This window comes from Chiroxiphia lanceolata, chromosome 9 (assembly GCF_009829145.1).
Source record: "Chiroxiphia lanceolata isolate bChiLan1 chromosome 9, bChiLan1.pri, whole genome shotgun sequence".
NCBI classification, from domain to species: Eukaryota; Metazoa; Chordata; class Aves; order Passeriformes; family Pipridae; genus Chiroxiphia; species Chiroxiphia lanceolata.
Genome location: NC_045645.1, coordinates 7,753,551 through 7,775,464, shown reverse-complemented (window position 1 = coordinate 7,775,464; position 21,914 = coordinate 7,753,551). Strand labels below are relative to the sequence as shown.

Here is a 21,914-nt window from a genome sequence, read left to right as displayed (position 1 = left end):
AAAACCCTTTTATCTTTCTGAGCTCATCTGAGTGCTCAAGTCAGGGAATGAGCCCACTTCCCGAGACCTCAGAGCCATGCCAGAGCTGTCTCTGGCCTCTGCATTCACAGCTCAAGCAACAGAGACCTTGGCAGTCATGATCTGCCCATCCCACAGTGCAAGGGTGTTCCCTAGAAAAGCCAGGTATTTTTGCCAAGCAGACAGGACGTGGCACCGAAACCACCTTGCCTGCAAAGCAGATGCAGAAGGGCAGCTGCCCCCCTCTTTCCCAAAGCATTTTCTGTGCTGGTTGGTGTGGGGAGGAAAGCAGCATTGCTGCCACTGAGCCCTGGGACTGCCCGAGAGCCGCAGCCCTGTGTCCTGCGAAAAGCCACAAATGCCAGTGGAAGATGATGAAATATGAATTCAAAGGTTAGGCTATTTTTTCCCCTAAGCTCTAAAGGAGGGAATCACTACCTTCTGAGATGGATAGTATCATTAATCAGACACTGAGAGTTCAGTCCCTTGTACAACGCCAAATCATCTGGACTTTTGTCTTCCCAGCCCTGCACAGAAAACAAATCCAGACCTGCTAGTGCTTGGGAAGGGGGGGATGGGGAAAAAGTTATTAGGAGAAAATTTTTGAAGCATAAACAAAATTTCAGCAAAAGGTTGTTCCCGCCATGACACGATTATAAATGAGATGATCAGCCACAAAGAACATTATTTTTTGTGGGTTTAGCAAAATTCTGCTTCTTTTCTAATGGTAGAAGTAAAATATTTAAAGGGATAAGGACAGGGTTCCTTTAAAAATTCTAGATATTTTAATTAATGCCAATAGCATTAAAATATTATGGCTTGAGATGCTTATGAAAAGTCTCTTTTATTCATTAAATTTTCCAGACCCAACATAATTAGAATTCTTAACATTCGTGATCTCTCAGCATTGGCTTCCAAAATTAATGGTCTGAGTAATTTCTTACAGCAGATGAACTGAGTTTCAAAATAAATGTATCGCAGTAGTAAACATCAGCTTTCTGTAAAGGCAGGATGCACCAGTCAAAGGAAAGTATAGAGAAGGAAAACGCCCTCCATTTTCTCTCTCCTGGATTTCCATATTCAAAGGACATAAGGAATAATTCTATTCCTACATGCAAAACACAGGGAACCAACTAACAGAAGCCACCTGCACCACTTGAGCGCGTGAATTATGCGTGGTTTTGGTGTCACATGTTCCCTCTGACACCCTGGGTCCAGGACAGGGTGGTGCTCAGGGTGGGTTTGGGAGCACAGGTGAGTCAGGGATGCTGTTTTCCGCAAGTCCCCGCTTCATATGCTGTGGAGGTTGAGAGGGCTGTGGGAATGCAGCTGGGTACAGGATGCTGTCCCAGATCAGCCACCTGAACGGTGCCCTGCAGACCTGGGCCCTGCCAAAAGCCTGCTCTGTGGGCCTGGGAAGGTCGTTTAACCCAGCGTTTTGCATGGGGTTGCTAAACGTATGCTGTTCATTTTGGCATCTCATTTCCAGAGAGTGGAGCACTTCCAGCTGCAACTCCTGCTGGTGGGCTGTGAACCCAGGAAAAGCCACGCCGAGCTCAGAGCTGTAAAACCTGCCACTTCCGACTGGGCACGGTGGGATCTCCCAGCATTCCCTGGCAGCCTCCTGATGGCAAGACTCAGGATTCTGGATCCCGTCCCCAGTCATGGAAAGACTCTGGTGGGTGCAAATCACTCTGCCTGTTCCCCACTATTTCCTCCTTGTTCCAGTTCTGTCTTTTCTCTCTCCATCTATTTGCCTTTGGGATAGGGCTACTCCCTTCTGGACAAGCTGAAGAGCAAGATGAGCCCAGCAGGGCAGGATCCTCAGAGTTTTTAGGATTTTCACTGAAAAAACGTCTTTGCTGAGAAAGTCAGATTGGATTTTTTCCAAATGCTTTCACTTGGCCACACTTGCATAGATTTTCACAGCAGTAACAAAAAGGCACATCCTTAATACAAAGGTCACAAGTCGACTAAATTTCTACTCCCCTATCCAAACCGTGAGGAGTTGTGGTGCATCTTAAAGAAGAGGATGTCAGTTCTTTTTCTTTTTTACCATTACAAAACAGTGCATTGTTCCCTGGCCTTGCCCTTGGGAATAGCTATATTGTTTTGGCTGAAGCTTTCCAAAAAAATTCAGCCCGCGGCAGATGCCCAGGATGGAAAATGACAAGTTACTGGTCAAAATATGACAGTTATAAGCAGCTGAAAATAGAGTCTTGTAATTGGAAATGTCAGACGGTCTTGACAGAAGGCAGTGCTACCAGCCCACCAACCTCGGGAAGTTTGCTCAGGATTTTATGTGTAGGTAGAGGCAGTGTGTGCACCTTCTAGTAGTGTCAGTAATTTTGTAAGTGGCACAAAAAGGAGTAGCAAAGTTTTCTGGGTGTTAAAGCACGGCATGAACTGCACTCCTGCTGCTGGCAGCTTTGCCATCTATTTGGACACAAGCTGGAGAACTGCTGTGCCAGCTTAGCACAACCCCAACAACAGAGCAAGGCCTGAACACCCCTCCACTCCTCAGCTTCTCTCCAGCTGTTGCTTTGTGAGCGGAGTTGGATTCCCCAGCACTTCAGTTGCTAAACTGAAGACTTCCAGGGCAATTTTGCAGGGAGAGAGGGCAGGTCTATGCCCCCCAACCCCTGTGAGCACAAATCCTGCCCTCAGCATCTGTTATGTGGAGATGTGGTGGGGGTGTTGACCCTGCTCTGCATTTCTAGTTATTTCTTGTGTGCAGTGTGTGCAGGGACTGGGTTTGATTCTCACAGCTTTCTGACTTTAGCAGCCATTTGACCTTCAAAAGTCATTTGACTTCTGAGAACTTCAGAAGGCTCCAGCCAGAGCTCACACTTGAACCAGCTGGTCACTGCCTGCCTTTCAGACACCTTCCCGGGAGAGAGATTCACCCTTCCCTGGTGCAGGGGCAACCATCCAGCCCTGTAGTCAGTCACTGCAGTTTTATTAAGTTTTATATTTAACTTTCCCTCAACACCTGGGACCAGAAGGAGTGTGTTAGTGTCTCGGAGCTGGAACACTACATTGAATTACCTTGTTGGTTTATCTGGTCATAATAGCAAGAGAGATCCCAGTGCTGTAGTTAAGAGTCTGTCAGCATTTCCATTATAAACCCCTTACTCTCAAGAGGTTTTAACTTAGCTTTAAAAATCTGTTCCATTGCACAAACTTAGTTTATAACATGGCAAAGAACAATATTTTATCTTTTAATATTGAAAATACACACACAGTCAGTTCATATTGAAATACATATGTGTGTAGCCAAAGACAGATTGGGTTTAGGCAGTGATCAACCTGAACGGTGTCTTCTTTTTAATTTAGCTGACATGATATTATTACTCTGGCTATTTTACTAGATAAGATAGTGTGGTTTCACAATCTCTTCCATTACTGGCACACAACTCCTCTAATATATGTTAATATGATTATACACAAGTGCAGCAGAGTCACACTTGGAGGAAGTGTAAGAGGTTTGGTACAAAGGCTCCTCACCCTCCTTTTCCTTTTATTCTAGACTCTCATTCAAGGGCACTTAGCTCACGCTCTGAAAAAGCAAAGCAAAAGCCTCTACCAGCTGCCTGGCAGGAAAGATTTGGCAAATGTGTCACCATGGTTCTCTCTGTTACGGTCTGCTGGGCAAGGAGGCACCAGCAACTGAGGAAAAGTCTTGAGCCTGAACTGGTCCCTTTAAGGCCTTTGTCCTCCACTGCAGCCTCAATCTTCTGGGCAGTGTAGGCAGGTGGAAGAAAGGAGCTGGAGAAGGCAGCATCTATGGGCTCTGCATCTCCAGCTCTCACCAGGGACTCGTATGATTTTGTTTGTTCATTTGTTTCTTTAAACAAAAGTTTCTTGGTTTCCTGGCTGGGTCAGGGTCCTTCAGAGGAGCAGTGGCTGTTTGTCATGCAGTTCATACTCTCCCATCTAAAGATGTTATCCTTGGTTGGATCCTCAGGTGAGACAAAAAGCACCATTTCCTTCTAGGGCACATGGCCAGAGAGCAGGGCTGCTGCACATGGCCCCTGAAAGGCTCAGTGAACTGTTTTCTAGGTTATTCTTCAAGGTGTACCCACACAGGTGGGCAGAGGAAGGAAGCTCCTTCTCCCAAAGCCTCCAGCCCTCCTGAGAGGAGGTGAAGATTGTTGGACACTGGGCAGGGTGAGTCATGCAAGGAGCCTTCACAGGGAGTATCAAATAAAACATATCCCCTAGGCATTTATCTCTTTTTTCTCGACAAATTGCTCTTTATGCATTAAGGGAAAGCACTTTTTTTCCCAGCCTCTCTGACTTCTGAAAACTCATGGCAAGGTAGTTCATGCCCCAGAGACCCAAAAGTGTCCCCATTTTCCTGGTATGGCTGCACTGGTGCTACAGCCTGGCTACTTTTGCTTTCCATCCCCACCCATATCACATGTTCTTCATTTCTTCCTACTCTTCCCTTGGTGAGGCTGCTGAATTTCAGATGGGGTTTGCTCAGGTTGGGATCAACCTGCAGCTGCTGCTCGGTGCAGCCATGCAGCCTCTGGCTCTGTTTGTTGGAGGCAGCTTCCAAGTGGAGTCAGGATTTTCTTGCTCACAGCTTTCCCGCCTCTTCTTCTGAGGTCCTCTTCCCTTTTGACACTTACCATTGGAGTCTCTTCTCACACACACGCTGCCACCCTTTTGACACAGCTATTTTTCAGGTCTGAAATTTTTAAGATTCTCCTCCTCATAAAAATGCTGGCAAAGGGCCCCACAGGTCTGTGGACCAGCTGATAGGAATTAATCTCAATGCCAGGCTGACGGTTTCCCGTCGATAGCCAAGGCTACCCAGGCAGGGCTGCAAGCCCATGATTCAGCAACTTCGACTGATTAATCAAGTCACTTGATTTTTTTATGCATGCCAGCGTGCCCAAGGCAGCTGTGATAAGTCAGCTTCTAGGCAGAGTGCTAGCAGTGCTGAGGATGTCAAAGGGGTTTGTGATATTGATATAAATACATATAGATGCCTAGTTTTCTGATTAGGCTGTGGTTTTAAATAGTCTTCAGCGGCGTTCGTGCCGTTGATAGAATCCTTCCCGCAAATTTACATGCACGTCGCACCTCTGATGCTGCATTTTTTAATTACAGATACACTTTATCTGAGTTAAACATGTAACAGGCCCCTCAGCATAAATTATACTTGGTGTGTGTGCACCGAGAGCACTTCCCAGGTGTGTGAGAGGATAAGTGCATGTTAAAACAGCACAGGCATCTCAGAAAGGGTTTAGGAACTGTTTTCATTTTCAAAAAGAAACAAACAACCCTGCTAAAATCTCTAAGAACACCAACCCAGAGCAATTTTTGTCTGTGGCACGGGAATGCTGTATCTTGTATTTCCTACATGCCCTCACAGTTTTGGGGATGTGCAGGTAGAATTCCAGATGCTGATGGGCTTAATAGCATAAGTGTGTGCTTTGAGACAGTGTGTTTATAGCTCTTTCATTAATAAAATGAAGTAGTAACAAGAGAAAATGTCAGCACGTTTTCCTGGCATCCTATTAAAAAAAACAAAGAGAAGGGAAAGAGAAGGGTAACTTTTTTTAAGGCACACAGCTGATGAGAGTGTGAGGAGCAGGCCTCAGGTTCATTTACAGCCTGTGGCTCTCAGAGAGCACCCAGGAATCTCAGCTGTCCCGGGGGGTCAAAGCCAAGCATGGAAAAGACAGGGTTACAAAGAGCTTGGCTTCCAGGATGCTCCAGCCTCCTCATACATAACCACATGTTCTACTGGCTTGTTTGGGTCTGGCTTCACTGCCTTACTTGGCTATGAAGGTTCCGTACCATCTCCTCGGTGCAGGAGATCAGGAGACGTGACTTAGTATCAGGTGGTTCTGCCAGGTGTAAAATTAAGAGCAGGTTTCAAATTAGTATGTTAGAAAAATATCAGAGGCAAAATTAGAGAACGAAGGCTTGGCTTCAGGGGAGTCAAAGGGATGCTGATATTTGTGTTTGTCAGTTTTTTCATGGCAGCAGTAGTTGTTGATATTTATTTTTCCTCACTTCAGTGGAACAGTGTTTGTTAATAAATCTAATAATAAAACATCCACAACAATTGCCAGATTTGCCAATTTTTTTCAAAATTGAGGCTAAACTGAGTATGATAGAAAAGGAATTTGTGTTGTTTCCCCCCCACCCCCCATAAGCACAGAAGATGTGGCATAAAGTTATGGAGTCTGTAGGGAGCACCTCCATGAGTGACTTTTCCTGGCCAGGAGAGCTCAAGTACAGTTAACACAATTTGCATTGCAAGCTGCAACAATTATTGCAAATGCACCAATATAAAAAACAAAACAAAACTCCAACCCTGCTAGAACTGACTCACAGATGGACAAATTTGTTATTGTTTTCATGATCTTTTGCAATGTGTTTGCAGGTTTCCACAGCCTTGTTTAAATTCAAGCAAGGACCTTTTTGCACCAACTTTGCAGGATTTAATTTGTGAGTTGTACATTTAATTCTCCACAGCAGATGGTGATGTGTGGGTGTACTGCTGTATATTTGCAACAGATTCCTTATCCTACAAAATTAATTGTCTCATGTGCTGATTTAAAATCAGAATTGTATTGTTCATAAAAAGCTAATTCTTGCATATCATTTTGTTGGGACCCGTGCAATTCCAACAAAATGAAAGGGAAGAAAAGTCTAAGTGCTGCTTTAAAACAAATGGATAGTGGCAACTCTACAGTCAGTCCTGATGTGCAGACTGAAGAGCTAATGACCTCGTGAGTTTAAAAAAGTCCCTATATAAAATTAAGTATTTGGGCCTTGGGGTCAGGTTGCCTCAGTGTTGCCATGAGAACGTTTCTGGGGCAGTTCAGCCACACTCAGCGATCCACAGCACAGCCAAGGCCTCTGAATTAAGCCCCTTTTCCTTTGTAGGGGTTTCTTTCCTTAGCAGAGATTTATTTGTAAATGATTGCTCTTTCAATGGCATTGCTTATGTTCATTTGCAAAGTTCAGGGGATTTTTGGGTTTGTTTCCTCTAATGATAACGTCTTTATAAGCTGTGCCCCACCCATGCAGCATCCCAGGCTCCTGCCTGGGTCTTAAAGGAGAAAGGGAAAATGTGAGGCTGAGAGGAACATTTCAGCAGAGGTCAGGCACTGCCAGACTCATCAGCCCCACGTCACTGACCGCTCCAGCAGCCTCGTGTGGCACCCAAAGTGGGGCTTTGTCCAGGACAGGGTCCCACTGGTGTCCTTGGAAAAGGGAGAACCCAGGGCCTGAATGGTTGTGTTAAGCAGGTGGTCAGGATGGATAAAATAAGGCCAGAGGTGACTGTTCACCTGCTCCTCCTGCCGAGTGGTGGCCAATGGGCTGCTGTGACACAGGGGCCGGCTAATCAGGAATGGAATTTAGGAAATGTGGTTCCTTACCTGAAGTAAGGCACTGATGCAGTGGGTGCTGTGTGCCCATGGGTCGGGCAAGACCACAGCCTGGATGGAGGGTCCCCAACATGGGGGATTTGTGCCACAAGGAGTATTAAGAGAGAACTAAATAAAACCCGTCCTGCTCGTCCTTCAGATGCTGGAGGGAGGTTGGGCTCACCCCAAGGATCACTGCATGGCTCACACAGCTGACAGAGTGAGGATGTCACACCAGGGAAGAGGGCTGGGTGAGGGGGTTGCCAGCAGCATGAGGCTGGTGGCTGAAGGGTTTGGGGACAAGACACTTGTTTTGGTGACCAAGTCCTCACATCCACCCCAAAGCAATGTGCAATGTTGGGGACTTCTGGACTTGTTGGCAGAGCAATGCTCCAGTTAGCACATTGGTTTGCTTTCTGTCTGGGAGAGGGAATATGAACCTGCTTTGAATCGTTTGCCTGTAAGTAGCAGTAGTTGGGTCTTGCTTGCTGGCAGCATCAAACCTCACGAATTTGAGAATGGAGGTTTATTGTAGAATGAACAGAGGTTTTACGATTTTATTTTTTTGCTACTGTGCAAGAAATAATTCGCATCTCTGTAACATTTAAAATCGGAATTAAATTTAAGATGAAATATTTTAAAATATGGTGGACTGGAGTTTAAAAATATCAGTGATACCTTGGGGGTGTGGTAAACAAAACTTCAAACCTGGTCTGAAAAACAGCTACTGTGTGTTGTATCCATCTTCCCAGTTATTTCTACCGTGAGTAGAAAGAGTGTTTCAGAAAATTGCTAATGTGGTCATCAAAAAGAATCAGTCTGATTTCTTGTCTTCAATTGTGGGTGAATCAAATTAAGGTGCCTTCGTATGGACCCATCCTCTTGGGCACATTTCTTCCTACAGCCCTTTCTAATGCTCAGGGTCTTGCAGATTTACAGGAACAGGCCTTTTAAAACACAGGCTTTGGGTTTATGGGAGTAGAAACACTTCAAGCTCAGTGACTCTTTGTGTCCAGTAAGCTTCTGTTTTCCTGATCACTTTGGTACTTCACTGCACGTGATCCCACTAGAATTTCTTGAGTGCATCAGAGTGGCACGCAGTGTTTCTGGGAAAGGCCTCAGAAATGCCTGTTGCACCAGCATACGCATTCACTGGGTGTTGAAGGTACCCCCCAACGCACTTGGGATGAAAGCAGTCTCCTGCCTGTGAGGCCAGGGGCTGCACTGCAGCAATGCATCCCACAGGAGGGGCATTCGTGTCTTTGTGAGTGATTGTTGCTTTGTGTTTCCTTCCTGCAGCAGTTCCTGTTTGTGCCCAGGTGATTTGCCCCCTCATGAATTACTGAGGCTCAGCTGGAATGGCTCCATCACATCTCCTAGGTTTAAGAATTCAGTTATTTTTAGAAGAGAGATACTGGATTAGTCTGAGATGTCAGAGCTTTCGTAAAGTTATGCTGGATTTGATCTCCTTTCATTTTGCTCTGTATGCACAACGAATTACTTCTGTGCAGTGAGCCCGGTCTGCAAGATCTCCAGGGCAGGGAGCAAATCTTTACTGTCATCACATGCTGACCTGGCTTTACCTCATCTATCTGTAGTCATGTAAGTGGCATGTGCACATTAACAGCCTTGCCTGGCTTCTGGTGATGGAGACTTCCCTGGGACACCTCTGGATGTGCCTCTTTCCCTTCATCCTGAGGCTGACCCAAGTGCCCAGGCAGCAGCCTGTGCCTGATGCAGTGCACCCAGGCCCCCCTGCCCACCCCTCCCAATGGAAACCATTAGCAGCACCAGAGTAGGTGTGTGCGTGGCTGCTACAGGTTCGGTTCACTAGGAAAGCTGACTGCCCCCACTGTGAACTTAAGGGTAGCTCACTGCTGTCTTCAATCTGCCAGCCATCATTTCCAACACACGCTCCCCTCTCCCTGCATTCCCAGCCCAGCTCTGGGTCCAAGGTAAGCTGAAGTGGAACATAAAGTGAATGCACTTAAAACACCCTCCCCCAGGTGATTTTCCATTGATGCAGCAGGCTCACTAATTGCAGGAAGAGTGATTACCCTTTCAAGAAAGAAATATAAAACTTGATTACTTTGAATGAGTGTTAGTGAAATGCGGTTCTGCTCCCAGCTGGGCAGAAATTGTGTTTCAGTAAGACTTTCTAAAAATGCTCCCACAGGATCAGCATAGGGAAGCACAGGCCTGTCTGTGACCGCTTTTATCCAGTGTATATTTGTGATACTCTCAAAAGGGGGACTGAACTCTCCATCGTAGATGCTTAAATGTGGCAGAGTCCCTTTCTCCCGTTACTCGTGTATGGGAGCTGTGATAAAGCTCATACAAGCTCACCAATGTGAGCTGCACAGAATGGAGAAACAGGTACCCGACGCGAACGAGATGTGAAGATCAGCAGACAACCTTTAACTGGAAGCGGGGAAATAATCTGCATCAAAACTGGCCTCCTCTCTGAAGTCAACTGCAACATGCCCATTGTCTTAAGAGCCCAACATGCTGCATTGCCTTAAGAACATCTAGACCATACTGCTGATTTTTTGTCTCACTACTTTTCTGACAGTGTAAAGTGGACAGAAGAAAGGATTGCAGAAAAATTAGACGGCAACCCTAACAAATGCTATAGTGTTATTTTATAACCAACACTATTTACTACAGTTCTTTCTTAAATGGAAAATGCAGGTTTTTTTAAAATGGGCTGCTGCAGGTTACACTATGTTGTAAAGTGTATGGATATATGTATATCATCAAAATGGGTATATATACATATATAGGTAGATGGAAGGATGATGTTTTTCACAGCCAAGTCTTTAAACAGAGCAAATTAATTGCTTCTGCATTTTACTATGGAGTGGTCAGGTGGATTTAAGGATGAATTAAGCAAGCTGTAAATTTAAAAATAAACTCACTCTGTGGCCTGAAAGTAATTATTATAACCAACATGGTAACTTAATCTCACAAAAACACGAGTTTATTAATAGGTGAAGGAGCTGAAGAACCACACAGTCCATCCAGCCCTCTGATAGTTTCCTAATCTCAGTTACGAAATTCAATGCTGCAGTTTTACAAGGTACATATTCTCAATTAGTGAATGTTACAGAACATAAACATGAAGTGAATATTTGTATTAATGAGATTCAAACAAGTCAACTGAAAGAAGTATCAACTCTAATTATAACACATGGTGAAAAGAATCAAATTTGGAATGTGATCATATATACTGTTGTACATCAGACAATATGTACACTTTCATATTGCATGACATTCATAGCATATTCATAGAAAAGTCAAACTAAATGATGGCTTAAAAACTTATCACTGAAATTTGCTTGCTACGTTTTAAAGTGTTGATATTGACTGAGTTAATATTTTCATTGTGTAAAAATACTGTATATAGTAGAAACCCTTCAGCATCTTCCACATTCAAATAAACGAAAGTTACAGCTTGGTATTTGGTGTTCGACATCTTAAATTAAATGGCCAATTCTTTCTAGCCTTCAGAAGGAAAAACAAATAATGAATATGCTCAATCTGGTTTGACTAGTACATTTCTCTCTTGAAGACCTTGCTTCTGGCATCAGAGACTAACATCTACCTCGTCTGAGGTGTGGCTGGGAATACTAAAACATCTGAACACGGTTAAAAAGGTGGAAAGTCCATAGCCATTCTACACACTTTCATTTATTGTCTGGACAATTAAAGTACAAATAATTCAAACACAACAAGGTTATGAAAAAAACATTTACAATACTTTCCCTCAGAAATGATCTAAACTAGCAAGGTTAACATGAAGTCATTCATTATAACTAAAGTATACAACTGCCTGGTCCTAAGAAAGATTTTTTAAATTATTATTATTATTCAGATAGTAAAACACATCGTAGAGAAAAGATTCTGACATGCCTTCCCCACTAATGCTTAGCAAATGCATCAAAACTTTCCCAGCAAACTGCGCTCATTCATAGCAGATGATGTATAAAGGTTTCCCTGAACATTGAATGAGTGTTCCTTTAAACTAAAATCTAACATTGTTAAAGTAAAAAACTGATAAAATTATGATGCAGCCTTTGCTTTTTAGTTATTTGTCTACTACAAAAGTTTGCCTCTTCAGTGTGAAAAAACAATACTTAGTCTACATGCAGTTAGTGGGTATAGCATGGAAAAAATGCACAAAATAAGCACAAGTTATAAATAACCATAACGTTTTATTACCATTAAGACTAAACTTGTATTGAAAAGATTTTATATAACAAGACAAGAAAAGCAATAGCAAATTTAACTATCAACTAGATTATGCATAGCGAGTAACTGTTTCTAGTACTCAGGGAAGAGCATGACCCTTTTTTGTTTTAAATATATAACCGTACAAAGCACAAACATACTAAAATGATCAGTGCACTGGACATGGGAGAGCACCCCCTCAGTCATTTTGTTCCCTTAGCTCTGTTTTCCCCAATCTGAATTACATTAAAATAAAGACCCAGTTGTTTTCTTTTCTACTGTGCAGTAAGAAAAAATATTCACAACAAACATGACAATATATCAAACAATATTTCTACACAAGTTACCTTGATACCTCTGTCACTTAAGTATCATAAGAAAACATTTTAAGACATATACAAACAAAACTAGCAAAGTGTTACAACTTATAATAAATTAACCAAAAGAAAAAATAACTTTATATATATATATATTTATATTATATATACACATACACACACAACAAAATGACACAATAATATGCTTCTTCCCATAGTTTAAGTAAACAAATAAGTAGACTAGCCAAACTAGCTATATTTGATTTTGGCCATATGCATCACATCGGCAATTAAATAAATAAGTGTTTCAAGCAACATAAACAGTGTTCCAAATGTGCCAACACAGCCCAATTATATTAGCTTGGGCTATAAAGTGAATTTGAAAATTCTTAACAAATTTAAAGCAAATGTATTTTTTTCTAAACACATTACATTTAACTATGATACTAAGATATGTAAATAATTTTGTAGCACCTACTGCTCAAACCAAGGAAGTTTTTGATCAAAAAATTAATTTTTTTAACTTTTGTTCTGCTGATATCCCATACTGATGACTTAAAGAAAAACCGTCTTGCAACTCATCTCCTTGCTTTTGGGTTTTGACTGTGGGTAACTGCGTGCCTGGGAAGAACACTCTCCCGTACTGTATTTAATATTTTTATTACATGCTATGAAAAGATACGAAGATCATCTGTTTGTAGCCCATCCTTCAAAAAACAATCTACTAATCCAGTTTAAAACACACATCTTGATCTCTAAAAAGTTACCAGTGCAGTATGAACATGACAAAGTTGTCAATTTCCCCTAAATTAGCCAGTCAAAATATTTTTTCTCAAATCCAGATTCTCTTGTAAAAATTCTTTATATTTTATAAAAATAGATTTTTCTTGAAACCCATTTTCAGCAAAGAGACCACCTCTTTGGCAACATTGTTAATGTTATTTAAATTGTTATGTCATCAGGTATCCCCCGTTACCCCATTCCCTAACAGAAGACTGTTTAGTTCACATGATACAAAAGAAAAAAGGAAAAATAAAAAAAGTTGCAAAATTATGTTCTTCTTTTTGCAATTTTTATTGTTCCTCTTTAATTTGCGTGGGGGGTTTACCAATCTGATTCAATCAATGTTTTGAAAAAACTGAAAAGAAAACAAAAATCTTTTTTTTCTCGCTTTTAATCCCATTAGTTCGTAAAAATTGTTTTTTGTTTTATTATTTTTTCAAATGAGTGAATGGTCATCTTAAAAAGACCCACCTTCAAGGAAGGTAGTAAAACTAGCTGGCCGGGTAAAAATCCCTGCACATTGTTATCTATGTATATTATATTCAACAACGACAGCTATGAAAGAACATTCAATGCATCAAAGGTTTTTTTTTTTTCTAAGCATTATAAAATCCTTTCCTGTTCCTCACAGGATATCCAATGTTTTAATACTTAGGCAACACTGGCTTATAAAGTCCATGGTTGAATATAAGCCTTGAAGAGTTTTTTTTTTTTGTTTTGTTTTGTTCGTATATATATTTATATATATATATTTTAGTAAGTAAGGATATGAAATTCAGGATTTGTGGGTTTTATTGGTTTTAAAGGAAACTTGCAATACTCTGTCTCCTAAACGGTATCCATTAAGGCTGGCAATCGCCATGGCAGCTTCGTCGTAGTTGGTCATGGTGACAAAGCCAAATCCCTTGCACTTGTTGGTGTTGAAATCACGGATCACCTTGACATTGTTGACTGCTCCAAAGGGACCAAACAACTGCCACAGCACGCTCTCATCTGAGTCGGGAGACAAGTTGTAGACGAAGATGCACCATCCAGTCCCAGTGTGACCAGGGATATTCATTCCGACAAGGCTCGTCATGCCATCAATTGTGATCGGAGAAAACCTACCGAGTAAAAAGAGGGGTCTATTCTAAATATATCTCTTAGCACGAGCTATACGGGTCCAAGACTTTAAAATAAATAAGCTGATGTAAATGAAGGTTCTGGATCCTGTCCCTGGAAGATGACCACAGAGCCACTCTTGCTCTCTAACTCCTACTGAAGTGGAGGGAAGTTGTACTGAACGAACACACCAAATCTGGGCATAAACGCATCTCCCTCCAAGGATAAGCCCCGCTTAGATGTGTACAAAGTCCTCATAAAAGAAATGCTTAAGGACAATCTGTGTCATAGAGGGCCTGGACATGCTGCGATAAACAAGAGTTCATTTAAAAAGGCCTGTAGGAATTTGCCGCTTATTTCCATCACCTAAATAAGTTTCAGGACAAGGGAGATTTAATGCTTTACCTCCTACTAGTTTGCAGAGAAAAACCCCAAGCAAACTTCAAGACCTATTTTAAAGATTAATATGAAATGCCTTTGTCAGGATTCAGCTATAACAGTAGCCTCTTCAGCTAAAAATACTATTAGAGAGACGTCTCTAAGTGGCAGAATTTGTTTCTCCTCCTAACATGGTCCATAATTGACATACACTGGGAAAAAATCCAGGTAATAAAAAAGTCCTAAAGCTGGCCACATAGGCAGCAATTTTTATTGCAGAAGGTTTATGCAGCAATTGTAGAGCAAGTAGAACATAAATACAATTAATGAGCAGATCAACTGATACCTTCACAATGCGAGGCTTCGTGTCCATAACAAGCTCTTGGGTTCTTCAAAATAGTCAATATGGACTGACAAGCTCCTAGAATGCAATACAGCACCCTAACTTTCCTCCCTCATTGTCCTTTGGGACTCATGTTCTTCAACTTGAACATCCAAATTGAGCAGCTAAAGCCAGGTGGTATTACTTATGAATAGAGAACCTTCACAGAAGAACAAAGGCTGGGCAGGATCCATGGAGATCATCTGATCAGCCTCCTGCTCCAAGTGAGGCAAACTTCTCAAACGAGATCTCCTACTCATGGCCCTGCAGAGGGAAGTTTAGCAAGTCTCCACAGACAGGAACTCTGCTCCTGCAGCCCCTGCTCCAGGGCTCCATCTTCACTGGGAATGATTTTCCCTTATCCTCAAGTTGAATTTCCCCTGCTGCAACTTGTCACTGCTGACTCCTGTCCTCTCATCGTTGACCTCCAAGAAAAGCTTGGCCTTGTCTTCTTTTTAATGCCCCTGGTAGGCAGCAGTCAGGGGCTAAACTCTACATTTGCCTTTCCCAATTTCCACCATGTTCCTCCAGCTTTTCAAGGTCTCCCCAGTGGCAGCTGTGGCCAGGAGCACAGTGACTGCCCCTGCTCCCTCACCAATTTAGTGTCACTCGCTAATGCGAGGAGGGTGCATCACAGCCCATGACTCAGGTTATTAATGAAGATGTTAAGCAGTATCAGCCCTCAGGATCAACATAATTTTCCTTTCATCACTGTGAAAAAAAAATGACATGCTTTCTCAAGCTACACTTTGGGATATGTTTTAAAATAACAACTGCACAGAGGAAACGTCTTAATAAAAACCCAGTTTCACATGTACCTTCAATATGACGAGTTTTAATACCAGAACAGAATAATAATTCCTCAGGATTTTCTGAGTGATGACTGAGGGAGCAGAAAGAGGGAAAGGAGGGACTCCGTTGCTGAGTGAGCTCTTGTGCTCTCCAAAACTTTTTATACTTATAATAATTTCCACACACATTTAGCAATCTGCACGATATTATGCAGTGTATATTAAATAACCATAAAAGAAACTACACACTTGATGGCTGCTCACTGTTCTGTTAACTCCTGATGGCACTTTCTATGTATTCAGTGGAAAAAAGACACTTGGAATATATATCTTAAGCTGAGGATCATCACTGGGGTGTAGCTACGCTGTAAATGAGCAGTTCACAAATGCTCACAGCATCCGATCCTCGGGAAGGTTTGCAGACAGTTTATTAAAAATATGTGGCAATTTTCCAACTCAACTTCACTTTTGCAAATCCTCATCTCAACATCTTTCAGTTTCTCTCCCACATACTGAAACCAGTAACATTATCATAATGGTTCAGCATGGAAAGATGGCTGGACAAGGCCAGTGCATGCTGCTCCTTCCGCCGCAGGTGGGACCATAAATAAGGCAGCCAGGGACTGTACAAGCCAACAGCTTCAACTCATTTCGAAATTTGGAAGATGGGACTTTAGGCCCATTGCTGGCCAGTGCTGACTGTGCCAGGAACATACCTAAGCCAGCAAACGCCGCTTTTCTGAAAGGTTTAAATTTAACATGAAGTACAACACTAAGGGATGCACTAGCCTGCAAGTAAGGGTGTTGTAAAATCTGTACAATGCAAAGCTCTGCATGTCACAGTATGTTATAAGGCTTCGCATTTTTAAGAAATGCTGCACTGATGTAAAGGGTTAAAGTTTCCTACAGTTCATGGACAGCGGCTTTTCCCTGGAAACCTTTAGGAGCTACGCAGCTTTCAACTATTTATGTACCACGAGCGCAGCAGCTGCTGTAAATCCAACAAAACACGCACAAAACTGGTGCAAGCGTATTGACAAAAATACAAGATCACCTATTGCATAAGGAGCTTTGCTACTAGCAAGCGATCTGAAATTAGCCTCAATAAAACCTTTTTTCCCCATCAGCACATCTCGTTTTCCATCAGTACCACTCAGCACAGGGAAAGAAAGGGCCAATCTCCTGTTTCAGAAGCAGTTTCAGAAATTATCAATACAGTACTTTTTGTGATCCTAGACCTATAAATTCAGGGTTTGCTAGTGCAGGTACAAGTTGCCAAGGTTTGCTGAGAGGAGATAAGAACTAATTTAAGATGCCTACAGAATGCCTGCCGTGATTTCAGACTAACATTGCAGACTGCATATTAAGAAAGCAGATACACAACCTATGAAGGCAGGTAACTTGCTTTTTCCCCTCTGCAGTCACATGAAGTCAAAATGCAAACCCTCGCTGGTTCAGTCTAAGCCCTGTTTGTCCTGCACCACGCATCAGTGCAAAATGCAATTGCCAGTGCAATTCCAGGGAAGCAGCAGCAGCAAAAACTCAGGGAAACCTCCCAGAACAAACCCATCCTTCTGATACGACTTATACCTGACAGACACCCGAGGCCAGGAGTTATACCATGTTTTTGACAATGTATCAAGGAACAAAGGAGATGGGAGAACACAGGAGAAGCGATGTGTGATAAAATCATGTGGTAAGTTCTGACTCACCCTATCCCCATCCCCACTAAGGATATTGCAGATGTAACAAACGCACAAATGAACACCAGCAGTGGTGCTCTGTTTTGACTATTGCTTTTGTAAGTACTCTCAAGATTTGAGATCTGTACAATGGCTACCACAGCAGGAGTTAAAACCCACGTTGCTGTCTACTACTAGCTAGTGTAAAGATATACTTACCATACCTTTTTTACAGGATGAGCTTCAAATAAAAGCTCAAATAATTTTCAAGTGTGGTGAGTAGACCATTTCAGGTGATTAAGTAGTATTTTCTCATCTTAACTGTGGGGGACTGCTGGACATCTTACGGTAACATCAGGAATAAGACTACACCTTGATTTTGCTGTAAGGGTCGCTCGCGTTGATTTGTGCCATTAGAAGAAACACTAACAACACAACTCATTTTAGCTATCAGATCAAACATACTCATGAAACAGCATAAATGTTCACAAATCAGCCGAGCTTTCACACATGCGTGCACGTACAAACACACAGCTATTTTAAACAAAAAAAATAAAATTTCAAGGACTGAAAAAAAAAAATTCAAAGTATTAAACCTGTAACAAAAGAAACTTCGGGCTGATTGAGGTGCACACAGCTGTGTTTTCAAGTCAAACTTATGATGCCAGATGTGGGACAAAGGTGCTCTTGACTGTGAGATTGAGACAACAGCAGCCTAATTCTGCTTTTGACTTAAGTTTTCAATTATCAGATCAGAGATTTGTTAAAAACCCAATAGTTTTGATTCTGGAAAAAGTATCATTTAGCAAAGCAACTGCAGTTTGAATGCTTGTAGCTGTTGCACCTAAACCATTTGAGAAGCCCACCTGTAAATAAAACAAAAAAGGTTGAAAAGCCCCACAGAACTTGGGCGTGAGGCCTTTAAAGTAACAAAACCAACTGAAGTCCAAACTTAAAAAGAATTTGACATGCTGGTGGAAGAAAAGAAGGAATAAAAAAAATAAAGTTAGTGAATTAAAAAAAAATAAATTGTAGCACCAATCTGTGCCAACACGGACATCTGGCAATCTGTGGAATTCTAATTACCTCTTTACGCCATAGGCCATATTAAGCAAATTGTCCAGCCTGAAAAGAGAAGGAGGGTCTTTGGGTTAATGTCTCACAGATGGCAAGATCGCTCAATGGAACTATTATTAATAGCGTTCCATTTTCAAAGAAGAAACGTTCAACAAGTTTCCCACACATCTAAGGAGCCTAACAACTCCCGGCCTGCTTTGTTAAGTCTGAGGTTGTGTTTAAATTTCCACCACAGCATTTAGAAGCCTTTTTTAACTTGTCTACAGTCTTAGAGAAAAACTTAATCTCCACAGTTTAAAAAAAAAAAATAAAAAAATCCCCTTAGGGTTTGTCTTTTTTTTTTTTTAAACAGTATTAGTATGAAATTTTTGCAAGTAATTCAACTGCTTACCTTATATTTACAGTTAACTTGGAAATAAAATGTTGAGTCCAAAATTGCTGGAACTGGAAAAATTCTTAACTCTAATTGCTTTTACATAATATGCTCTCCCCATTTTATTACACATATTTAGTATTAATCCTTCATGATATGTCAATCTAAATGACCATCAAATTTTGCAGAATATAATCATCTGCTTTCCATGGCAGCACAATAAAGTCCTTCTATCCATGGAATGATTCAGTGATAACCTCAATGGACACAGCTGCGTGCCAAAGACACAAAAACAAGTGTAAATTTAATGTATCCAATGACTGACTTTTTATGATCTTTAATTCATTAGTACTTTGCATCACTGACAAACTAAAATTACTTTTGAATAATTCTCTAAAGCCAGTGTGCAACTCAGTTATGCAAATACGTTCAAGTTTTCTTTTTATTTGAAAGCTAGGTTGCCTGAAAACTATTAAGTATAAAAGTAATGGGAACATCATGTATTGCTAACTCTGGCTGATGCATCAGATGGAAACAGTATATTCAGAATGCAAAGCGTAAAACATCCCCAAAAGCATCTGAAGAATCACACCAAAGACTAATACAAGGTCTCTTTATACTAAGAGCAGATATCTCAGGCTAATAAATTTAATGATACTGCTTCTGACTGGAACAGACTCAGCTTTTTTCCTGCTACCAATCCACTGTCATTAACATCAAAGTCTAAGCTGCATCAAAACTGTAGTAATACAGCAGAAAATAAAAGCATTACCAAAAACGAGAGAAAGAACAGGATAGTCACTGCTCATTTGATTATCCACGTAACTCTATTCTGTCCTCCATTTTTCTGGGAGCCTTCATGAGATCTGATTGTACAGTACTTCAGCTGTTTTAGTAAATACAACATGACTACTGCTGTCAGCAGATTTTCCTCCTCATTCTCCAGGAAAGAATATTTAATTTTACAAAGAAAATCAGGTCAGCCTACGTAACTAAAGCACATTTTCCTGCACAGCACCTGCCCCACATTGTCGTCGCGGGTGGAACTTCAGTTCTTTTCCAGGTAATTACCTGAATCTCTGAGCCTGGTGGTGAAGTGGTCCAGGGTAGCGTCTGTTGGGAGACTGATACAGCTGTGAAAGGAGTGCCTGGCTTGTTTTCTGGCTGGGGTTATTGGCAAACTTCACAGTAATTGGTTCTGTAGCACCACTAGGCTTCTGGCCATTTAGTCCCTTTATGGCTTCTTCTGCCTCTATTCTCTTATCAAAACGGATAAATCCCACACCTCGAGAAACCCCTGGGAAGTAAAAACATGTGAAGAGATGAGTATTTGCAGAACAGCCTCATCCAGGTAACACACATAAGATGAATGGTGGTTTTGACTTCACAGAATACACAGTTTCCAAGTTAAGGAAAGTCCTGTAAAGAAAAATCCTCTTCTCAATCTGTAATCTCCAAAGTCAGCCCCTATCATATTTAACAATGATTTTAAGTAAAAACGTTCTGCATTTTGAGATTGCCTCATTAAAGAGGCAGCAACTGTATACCCCCAGTTATGTTTGTAAAGAACTGGGTACTGCATTTTACACTAAAGGCATACTGTCCTAACACCCAGCAGCCAGCAAGCTTTTACAATTTTGCCATTCCCAAAAAAACGTGCACGTATCGAGAAAAGTTTTCTTTTAACCTGTGACTTGATCAACCAGAATCCGTGAGGTGATGATGCGCCCATATTGTGAGAATAACTGCTCTAATTCTTTCTGGGTCATGGTTTTCGGAAGGCCGCTGACATACAAGTTTGCATCTCTGATGGATGCTGAACTTGGACGGGCATATGACACCTATGGAGAGAAGGAAAGCCGTGTTAGTGAGCTCGAGCCGCCCTCTGCATATTAGACAGATAATTTCCTGTTCCTTCACAAGTCACAACCCTGGAGTTCAGACATTACCTGCTCTGCAAAACCAACAAAGCCAGGAGAGGTTGGAAGAACAAAGGAAGAACTACAGAGACCTTAAAAACAGACACAAGGGTTCTCTAAGTGCAATCATAAAATAACTATTGTTCAGAGGTAGATTAATGTGCAACTTCCCACGCAGGGCTTTGCAAATTTACCCCCACTGGTGTGGGCGTATGGATGATTTGCTGGAGCCAACCTCGAACTCTGAAGTTCCAGCAATGTTTTTTCTTTTTCCCCTCCAAGTGTCTGAAACAGATCAGGTTATTTGCAGAGTGATCTTTTGTGCTCTCTCTCTTTGTGTTTGCATCCTGAGCTGGCAAGATCTGTTCTGGATGAACAGTAAAGTACTGGTGAAATTAGACTAAATGAACATCTGCTCAGGGAGCTGTATACTGACACTCATTGTCGTATCTGCAATTTATCATGAGAAGTTCCCTTGTACTATAAGCCCAGAATCAGACCATAAAATATTGTAACCAAGCAAACAAGAAAACCTAGCTGTGGCACTGCATGTATGCTGCTGGAAAATTACTAAATCAAGACTCTTAACTGCTCTTCTATCTATGAATCAGATTTATAATTATAATACATGCATAAAAAGCCTTCTGCACTTTTAAAATAATACATACGCTTAGAATACACACATTTAACATCATAAAAACACTTCCTGGATGAAGTCTAATGGCAGGTATTCAGCACAGATCATGAATTACTTTGCAGCACATCTGAAACAGCATTGGAACCAAACCTGAGTATTCTGCACTTCATTTTGATTTCTTTCAATATAAACAAATCAGTACACTCCTGCATTGTCTTAAAATGTGTCTTGGAAGGAAGTAGGGGGGTTCCCATCATGAATACAACACATTCAGCAATTGTCTTCCCCATTCCTGAGGCTCAACCTGAACACAGATGATGTCAAATGGATGTCTATGTGTTTTACGTGTCAAAGAGTTGTCTTTATGTGCTCCACACCTAAAAATAGATGTTGACTCAACACAGAAAATTATGTTAATGACTAATATTTGCTTCCACAATCTTCTCTGCATAATAGCAGACAAACTCCAAAGATTCTAGATTTTAAGGGGTTTTTTTTGGTGATTTCTTTATAACTTACATGTTTGTACATAACCTTTTAAATCTAACATTTACAGAGAAGGCTAGAGAGAGGAGGTGGAAAAATTTAGGGAAAGAAATACGAAAAAGAGGTTCAATAAAACATTTGCATCAACAGAGGCAAGCTCAGGCAGGCACACAGCACAAAGGTACAAGCAGACATAAGGAAAAGAGAAACCTTCAGTGCTGAAAGCGAGAAGGATATTGGGGTGGAAACTATTTTGTGCCTCAGCGATTCAGGACCTCACAGCCCATGGGCTCCTGATGGGGTGCAGCATTTCCATCACTTAATTGCTGTTCCTGAACAGCCC

The 21,914-nt window shown here is 41.5% G+C and overlaps 1 protein-coding gene across 8 annotated transcripts in view; it reads right to left on the bottom strand.

Moving 5' to 3' along the window:
• Positions 1 to 10,373: 10,373 nt before the first annotated feature.
• Positions 10,374 to 21,914, bottom strand: part of ELAVL4 (ELAV like RNA binding protein 4) — an 82,630-nt gene continuing 71,089 nt past the window's right edge. For 7 of the 8 annotated variants that reach the window (XM_032696487.1, XM_032696485.1, XM_032696483.1 and 4 more), the window contains 4 exons: positions 20,217 to 20,370; positions 19,601 to 19,826; positions 18,166 to 18,204; positions 10,374 to 13,848 (listed from right to left, as the gene is read on the bottom strand). In XM_032696487.1, the coding sequence (XP_032552378.1) occupies positions 13,521 to 13,848; positions 18,166 to 18,204; positions 19,601 to 19,826; positions 20,217 to 20,370 (747 nt within the window). In that variant the 3' untranslated portion in view covers positions 10,374 to 13,520. The remainder of the gene's footprint in view (positions 13,849 to 18,165; positions 18,205 to 19,600; positions 19,827 to 20,216; positions 20,371 to 21,914) is intronic. The other variant, XM_032696484.1, reaches the window with a different exon arrangement.